The following is an 8,955-nucleotide window of genomic DNA, read 5'->3' on the forward strand; positions in this document are numbered from 1 at the left end:
GGCATCGATTAAGGTGTTAATTCATTAACCTCACGTATTTTCTCCTAATTTGCTCTGTGACTGATTCTGTGAATTATATTCTTCAGTAAATATATATGTTTATTTATATTTATGTTCAAGTTGAGCGAAGGTCACATCTTATTTGAAAGACAATTACTTAGGATTTTGTGTTTCAGTGTGCACAAGTTTTTTGTTTTTTTTCGTACGTGATAAGTCTACATGTACACATCAATACAACAACACAAACTTTTAAACTTTGAGGACATGTTATAGTGTGTCTGGAATGCATGCAGTGAGTGGGTATGGTTTTACATTGATAGCATGTCGACCACAGAACGCGCAGTTCAAAGACAACTATAATGGATAACCATATCTTAAATCATAATTATAGCAACACAGACAACGTATTGTAGCACACAATACCACCATTTTGTGTAACTGCCATCTATATCACTATATCACAGTCATCCCAATCGTCTCTACAAAATCAGTATACATAGATTAAACACTTTCTTTCCCCGGTGAAAACATTCACGAGGGACAGTTTCGAATTCAAAATAATCTATTCCCGAAAATGCTGGGGAAATCATTTATCCTCTATTTTTATGATAGAAGAAAATCTTTCACCAGACGTGCTTGACGTTCTGAAAAAAATGTGTTGTGGGCAAATAAAGGACTTTGGCTCCTTCTCTCAGAGAAACCAATTCAAGAAGTGGTGGCTGAAAAACATTTTCTGTCTCGAACAAAAATAACCACATGAATACAACACGTTTGTGTTCATGAACTTTATTCCACCACAGTGAAAGAAACGTAATGATTGTAACACAAGTATACAAGTTCTTCCCCTTTTCACCGGTATCAAATACAAATATGCTTCCAATAATTTTCGTGAATTGATACACTACTAATTGAATATAAATACCAAACACTGAGACATCCAAAGTGGCCTTGCTTGAATAAAGACTCTGTGTATCAATTTCGACAAACCAGATACTCGCCAGTAGTTTTCGATGTCGAAGTGCTTCGAATTCATTGAGGATTTTCCTTACACCGAAACGACTCGAAAAAGCATCAAAAATACATTGTGAATGTGACTACATGAAACAAAGAACAAGCAGTGACGGAAACACATTCTGAAGTTCTATACGTTATTGACTTTGGCGTGATGACGTTTCGCCCTTTGGATATCAGTCAAATTGATATCTGTAATGGATTTGGTATATGGCTGGGTCTGCATTGTGATGAAGGAAAATAGTCGTATGTCAAGAAGAAAGTGTCATAGATATATTTTTGGCAAATTCGTGTCGTAAATACCTACAACTACAAAAATCACAATGATTGTCAACTAGTACCGTGTTACCTGTTCACAGGCACTTCACAGTGAATATGAACAGTTCATGGTGGGCAGTTTGGCCAACACTTTATAATGGTCTTAACAAAACACAAACAAAACGAGCTCCAATTTGGCTGAAAAAGGAAGTGGTTCTCGGGCATCGTCATTTAAATTCATGCCAAGAATTGGTCGACCAAAAAATATTTATTAAATTTTCCATTTACCGTATACCGTTACCCATGCTTCACAACTGATATCGTATTACTGAGACGTGTTCATGTGTACCCTACTTTTGAGAATACTGTGCCTGAGAAACGTTTTCTTATGCAGCCTTATAAGTAATGGGAATATCAAAATCAGCATTACAGAATAGTGAAGGTTAGCCAAACAATTTAGCACAGCATGGTGCTGACAAACAGAAAACACAGTGAAAGGGCAATCGAACCCTGGATTATGTGATTCTGAAACGCCTACGAAAACCAACTTTACACTGCGAATTACGGGACATCAACAACTGAACCACACATACCCCTTGCAAAAAGAAACCAACAACAAAAAACTTGAAATATAAACGTATGACTTACTAGTTTAGCCTAGTTTATTCTACATAGTAACAAACATTAAAAAACTATAATGACGACTTCAACGAGGGTTGATTGATAAGTTTTGAGTCTCACATAGGAGGTATTGCGGAAAAGTGAAATCGTTTGTTGTGGAACTAACATGGCCGCATTGAGTCAAATCCAAAAAAAAACCACTTGAGTCAATTGAGCTGTGACCGATTCAGAAACTTGAGGAATTTGCAGTGATCAAGTACTTGCCGACTGTTGTTTTGACGGTAAGTGCTTTCGTCTACAGACACAAGTGGTCCCAAGAACCTTTGTGTATCAGCTTCAAACATATCGCATTAATCATGAGCCATGTTGGGCCTGGTGCTTTTAAGATCAGATGTCTGAAGTTTGGGAATACAACAGGCTGACACTTTAGTCATTCCAGAAGTTTCTGAGATAATGGAATATACCCTATCATGGGAAATGTCTACTGAACTAGCAGCGTGGCGCTTCAAGGCTGTCCGTGCCAAGCTTAAACTCTGCTTCCCACCTCTTTACACTGACATAGAAAGGGGTATACTTTCATAATCTTGTACCCATTTCCTGATGGATGGATTTTTTTCTGAAAGTACTTGATCGCTACACGTTCATAAAGTTTGTCCATTTGCTCAGTTGACTCACTTTTTGTGTGGATATACCTATTATATTATGTAGTGTCCACAACAAAATATATCACAATTACGCAATTATTCGAGGCTCAGTACTTATCAATCATCCCTCGCATGGCGGCCGTTTTGAATTCTTCACCACACAATTGCCCTTCACACAAAGATTCAGCTGCAAAACCGGAACAGAAAATGTACAGGCTGAAACTGCTGACATTTAGAGGACGAAACTTTGAATCAAGGATTAAGTCGAAACAAGTTTCGAAAGCTTATGTACAGTTTGGTATAAAAATACATAGTAAACTTTGTGAACAGTGTGTCCAAAACCGGGATGTGATTAAACCGCTACTGGACCTCAATTATTTTTTTCCAGTAGGAAAGAGGCCTGCCGCGGCTCCACCCCAGAAACAGGCTCCACCCTTGCCACCGATTAGAGGGTTCCATTTGGTGAGGGCAGTGGCACGTCCCACTTCGAAAGACCCGTAATCATCAGCCAAGCTGCCCATGCTGAGCGTCAGCTGATCGTAAAAGGTGGGCGTTCCACAGCCAAGGATCATGAACTGAAGGAAAAGATGCACAGGATCATGAACTAATGTGTCATGGATGTGAAAGATAATGTACTGACATGTCAAGGCGTGTGAAAGAAAATGATTTGTCATTTTAATGTATCTATTTGAAAGTGACAGTATAATTAAATATAATAAACTGATGGTTGACAAAGACCCTGAATTGGCATTTAAAGGTTACTGACAGGTCCCGAACAGATGTGTCCTGTAAGGATGGTGAAGGGACGACCATGAACTGAGGCAATTTCTAAGGTTTTGTAGCTATTCGCGTTAACGTAGTCTACTGCATTGTTAATACAATTCATGAATGAGTGAGTCTTGTATGTGTGTATCCTCATTAATTCAACGTTTACGTGTCTTTAAGACTGCTATACGTCGTATTTAAGCCAACCAATGCACTCATTTCATTAAAACTCACAGAGCTCGGGACAGTGGCGAGGAACTTGTAGGCGTCCATGATGATTCCAGCTTTTTTCAGTTGAAGGATCTCCTTGGCAAATTTTCCAAGAACCGTTCGGTATTCAGAGGCATTTCCTGAAATGACAAACGTACCTCAAATTCCTGTATGACTGTGCTAAACACGAACATTCATATGAGTATATTTATAAGATGACTCAACAGATTGCAGTCAATATAAAGTATGCGTACACTTCTACCAGACAACAATTTGTTAAAGAATTATAAGTAAGAGGTAGAGTAAATAGAGGTTATCAGGCGAGTGTGTTTTGTGATTGTAAATATCCGCTATTAGGAATAACACATTGTAATTAAATAAAAAACATAACTAAGTAATATTTAGTTTGTTTCACATCAGTGATATATTTCTTATGACCGTTCTATTTCCAAAGGGTGTGTGAGTGAGTGACCAAGTCTAAAGAGCTGTATAGATTTGCGTCGCTTGGGCAAACCAGAAGCATATGGTCGTCAAAGTGGCGTCAAACCCAACCCACTTACTCGCGCCCTCTATTTCCAGAAAGCGATAAGTACCAATTATAATTGCTATGATACACCTTGATCAAATTTACCTCAATCATATGCACCTTAATTAGTGACACATTTATGATCTCCAACCATCAATACAATCCCTCTACTAACCGGCAGGAGAGATAGCCATCTCTAACAGGTACACCCGGGGGCAAGGCAGCACCCTGAGGGGCTTCACGGCGAGGGGTGGAGGAGCTCCAGCAAACAGGGCAAATGCTTCAAAGGAGTAAAGAGCCACAGCATCGATCTCCATCCCAAGATTCGTCACCTCCACCACCATGTTGGACATCACGCCTGGCTTCATTACTTTCACGACTACAATAGCAGATACAAGTCATCATTATCATCATCATCATCATCATCATCATCATCCGTGATATTGTTGCAATATTGCTTAAAGCGGCGTAAAACCATATTCATTAAAAATAATAATAATAATAATTTCCCAGCAAACATGTAAAATAATGAACAACTGATCATCAATATGATCTATATCAAACATAATTATTATTAATCTGCGAATATTAATAAATTCCTATGATCAGTTACGTATGACTTCATAACACACTAGGATCTAACAAAAGTAACATTTAATCGTTGTGATGATGGTCAAACTATATTAACATCAGTTATTATTATTTCGGACCGCCTCCGTGGTCTAATGGTAGAGCGTCCGCCTGGAGAGCGGAAGGTCTGGGGTTCGATCCCCGGCCGCGTCATACCAAAAGACGTTAAAAGATTGTACTTGTTGTTACCCTGTCTGGCGCTCGGCATTAAGGGGCTAAAACAAGGACTGGTCGGCTCGGAGTCAGTATACTGTGTCTGAGTGGGGTATTCATGTTAAATTGCGGCATGGTATCCCAGTGGGCTAGCACTATAAATCGGCATCAGTCCGGACTAGTACAAGCAGCCACACAAACACACGTGCATGCACGTCGCTATATAAGTGCAATAATCTTGGACGCGACGGTAAACCCCATTTCACCTCACCTATTATTATTTTGTCACGTGTATGATTAGGGGCACTATATTGCCTTTGGACTGTACAAATGAAATCAGTTGAATATAGTGTCGAGACATGCTGTACTTACTAGCTGCAATTTTGCCAGCACCCACGACCTGTGGACAGAAAGAATTCCATCTCAAAACAAACAGCATGCATTGAATGTAAACGTTTATGGGAAGGAACATTCAATATGGATGTTTTTCTTAGGAAATATATAATTGTTATTTACCTGATGTAGGCGGACATACTTGTAATAAAGTAGTCAGGCAGTGATTATGAAAGGTGCTCAACACGTTTACAAGTTTGGTATTGTTTATGCCATAAACACCTTCTTTGGATCACGACATTTTTCAGAAGTAAAGCATCAAGATATATAAATCAGTTCCTTAAACCCCCTTTATCGTGTTTTTACATTTTTCAATTTATATTCAGTGATCAATATACACGATAATAATACAAACTTTCATTCTGTTTACGCATTGAATATCGATCAGATCTTTATCCGTATCTTGACAGAGAACGAGTATCCCTTAGGCGGTAACCTTTTTAATAGTTTGTGGCGAATGCCTTGATATTTATATGTACTTGTGAACTTTAATGTTGACTTTGCACTTGTGTGGTTCAATACTGATTCAATGTACAGCACAGTGCAGGATCCGCGTGAGTGACCATGTTCGGGAAGGTCGTTAAGGAAGTTTAAGCCCACCTCCCGTCAACAAGGATGAACACATTCATCAAACATTTAGCTGCGGGGGGGAAAATATGAGTCTGTCATTTATTACTCCTTTAATCCACATCTGTATACGTTGGTAATTGATATGGTAGGATTCTCACATGAACATTATTATTTTTATTCGTTATTCGTTGTTATTATTATTATTATTATTCGTTATATAATAAAACACTGAGCATATTAGTAACAATTGTAACGTGTATGTGTAAATATTTAGCCGTGGCTGTAAACGTTGACAAAAATACAGGTGGCGGTAAAGGTAAACTTTGCTGTCAGGATCAATAGATCTTGCCCCGTTAATATAGGGGATAAACCGACTGTTTAGCAATTTAGAGGTTTCAAACTCTTTGGTTGTAGCGGAAGTGATGAGGGGAGTGGCATCCTCAGTTGGAGCAGTCGAATTAAGGAAACCACATAGGTGTACTGTCATACACGCAAACAAGCTTCACCACAACACTTACATCGATTGACGATGAAACACTACAACCCTCCCAAACTAGCGCATATTACAAGACCCTTGCAGCGTTTGACGTCATAATGTCCTGTTGAATGAAACTTCAAGCATTGTGACGCGGTAGACATGACGCCAAAGTAGCGTGAAAATGTCAGGCTCTTGATGCTAATGAATTTCTAAAAACACAAATGATTAAATCATAAAGAAGCAAAATCATGGTCTTATCAGAATGCAGTTTTCTAAAACGTAATGAATTAAGCATCTGGTTCTTTGTGTACTGTATTTAACAATGGACCTATGAACATACATGATGTGTTAATCCGTTGGTTTTGTGTACTGTTATGTTCTGAATAGCACAGCACAGTATAACAAGATGCTACGTTTGTAAACTTTGGCATGGAATCCTGGAAGGGCCATCGCCGCCTTAATTCTAGGATTCCACACATTGGTCTAGTCATTTCCTGGTGGACAGAAATAAGAGATAGGAGTGTGTAGTGAGTTAGTTGGGTTTGCCGCCGCTTTCATCTGCAGTTTCGTTATATTACATCGCAGTGGCTCTTTGTGGAAAGAACGCCTTAAGTGATGTGGGTGAATGTACAGTGAATGAGTATGGTTTTTACGCCGATTTTAGCAATATTCCAGCAATATCATGGCGAGGAACACCAGAAATGGGCTCCACACATTGTACCCATATGGGGAATCGAACCCGTGTCTTCGGCGTGACGAGCGAACGCTTTAACCACTAGACTACCCCACCGCCCACTATACATTCACAACTTGACTCCCACGAGTACAGTTACTGTGCTGACAAGCAGAGAATCACAGGATGAGCGGATCTGGTTTTCGGACCCATGATCATCGAGTTTTGGCACGACAAAGGACGTCCTTAGATGGCTGAGCCTTTCTGGATATAGAGGATACATATGACATCCATATACTCCCTGAAGATAAACGGACGTTGACAAAACATTCAACTTTTCTCTTATTTTCTTATCAAGGGCCCGCATTCGTGGTCTAGGATAGAAGGTCAGCCAGGACCGCGGAAGGTCAGTGGTTCGATCCCCGGACATATTAAAAGACGTTAAAAAATAGTACGTTTAGTTACTCTGACTTGCGCTCAGTATTAAGAAAATAAAACACGGTCGTCTCGGAGTCAGTATACTGTGTCTGAATGGCGTATTCACGTCAAACTGCAGCATGATGTCTCTGTAGACTTGCACTACAAACCAGCATTAGTCGGGACTATTACAAGCATCCACATACACATACACGTGTATGTACGTCGCTAATAAGCGCAATAATCTTAACGCGACGTTAAACCCTATTTCACCTCGCTTCACCTCTTAATATTAAGCATCTTCGAAATTAACTGTCAGGCTTCTTTTGCTGTTTTGCTGTGCTCTCCCAGTAAATAATAATACCAAGTGATTACGTTTAACGCTTTAGTAGCACGATGCTGACAATACTATGATTGGATACACCAGATACGTGTACGGTCATCAAGTATTGTACCCTGAGCAGAAAACTATCATATTCCCTTAAGCCAATGTTAACGTATGATCGTAAGTATGTCAGAGCTATAATCACCAAAGCTTTAAGTTTGCTTTGTGGAATCGAACACGGGTTCCGCAGTGACGATCCAATCCTTTCACAATTAGGCTTCCTTCAATAAGGATTAAAAATCTCACCTGAAACACGTGAATCGGATGGACTTTCGGAGCATAGTTGAAGAGCAGCTGTCCCGCGGCGCTGAATGACGGTTGTGAATAGAGAGGGACACCTTGAGTCGGGTAGAATATTTCCACGTAATAAAACTCACAGTCAGCACACGGTGCTAGTGCGTTGACGTCCGTCACTCCAACGCAGAGCATACCCAGGCAGACCAACCACAACGCTTGCAATCGAGACAACATCTTGTTTTTTCCTGGGTATCTGAAAATCAGTAAACAGATTGTTTTGAAAGACATAGATAACTACATGAAAGTACATGTTTCTTCAAGCAGAATCCTTTTTAACCATTTTGTTTTGATGATGATCTGATTCATTTCCTTGTTTAAAGAACCTTTACATGTAAGACATATTGCTCAGTAAATTGACAACACAGAGATGTTGTAAGATACTGAAACTAATGTTGATGCGGGGAAAAATTATGTTTTCGCAAAGAAGGAAACGTTTGTGGCATTTACAAAAAAAGAACGTGTTAAATATAAAGCAGTCAAACATGAAGAAGTCAAACATGAAGCAGTCAAATATGAAGAAGTCAAAGAACAAAATACCAAAGGAGAAAAGGAAGAGTGTGGCCCTATACTTAATTTTCTTTCCCTACTCATTGGAAAATTTTCAGAATGGATACAGTTGTTGGTATGGTTTCTATAACTAGGGGTTAAGGGTTTTCTTGGGCCACTGATCATACCTACCTCTGATGCGATGACCAATCCGTCCTCTAACCCCGTACCGTGGTTCCCTCTTCAGTGGCCAGTCGATGCTTGTGGCTTTATTTAATGTCCGCTGACCAGGTCCAGATCAAAGATGATTGATGATGGGCTTTATGACCCCTTGACCGCCTGTGTACACTCCCCTTCAGGTCAAACAACGCGGAACTGGGCCTGATAATTGCATTTCGTATAATTCACTTCCGGTTTATGTTGCTGTTGGTGTGATAT

At 39.6% G+C, this 8,955-nt stretch overlaps 1 protein-coding gene across 1 annotated transcript; it reads right to left on the bottom strand.

Annotated features, from left to right (window-relative positions):
* Nucleotides 1–1,187: 1,187 nt before the first annotated feature.
* Nucleotides 1,188–8,734, bottom strand: LOC124140089. The gene is made up of 6 exons (XM_046507443.2): nucleotides 8,710–8,734; nucleotides 7,981–8,224; nucleotides 5,191–5,218; nucleotides 4,211–4,414; nucleotides 3,534–3,649; nucleotides 1,188–3,109 (listed from the first exon to the last, which is right to left on the bottom strand). The coding sequence occupies exons 2-6, from the start codon at nucleotides 8,203–8,205 to the stop codon at nucleotides 2,909–2,911; spliced, it is 774 nt and encodes a 257-aa protein (XP_046363399.1). The 5' UTR covers nucleotides 8,206–8,224; nucleotides 8,710–8,734; the 3' UTR covers nucleotides 1,188–2,908.
* Nucleotides 8,735–8,955: the final 221 nt, after the last annotated feature.

The sequence above is a fragment of the Haliotis rufescens genome, unplaced genomic scaffold, assembly GCF_023055435.1.
Source record: "Haliotis rufescens isolate VD_foot unplaced genomic scaffold, xgHalRufe1.0.p SCAF_5, whole genome shotgun sequence".
In the NCBI taxonomy this organism is placed as follows: Eukaryota; Metazoa; Mollusca; class Gastropoda; order Lepetellida; family Haliotidae; genus Haliotis; species Haliotis rufescens.

Excerpts from the sequence above, each read along its gene's own strand:
- LOC124140089 (XM_046507443.2), bottom strand. The coding sequence starts at position 8,205 with ATGTTGTCTCGATTGCAAGCGTTGTGGTTGGTCTGCCTGGGTATGCTC. Across the intron at positions 4,415-5,190 it reads TGCTGGCAAAATTGCAGCTA|TCGTGAAAGTAATGAAGCCA; the intron begins GTAAGTACAGCA and ends CTGCTATTGTAG. Across the intron at positions 3,110-3,533 it reads TCGCCACTGTCCCGAGCTCT|TTCATGATCCTTGGCTGTGG; the intron begins GTGAGTTTTAAT and ends CTTTTCCTTCAG.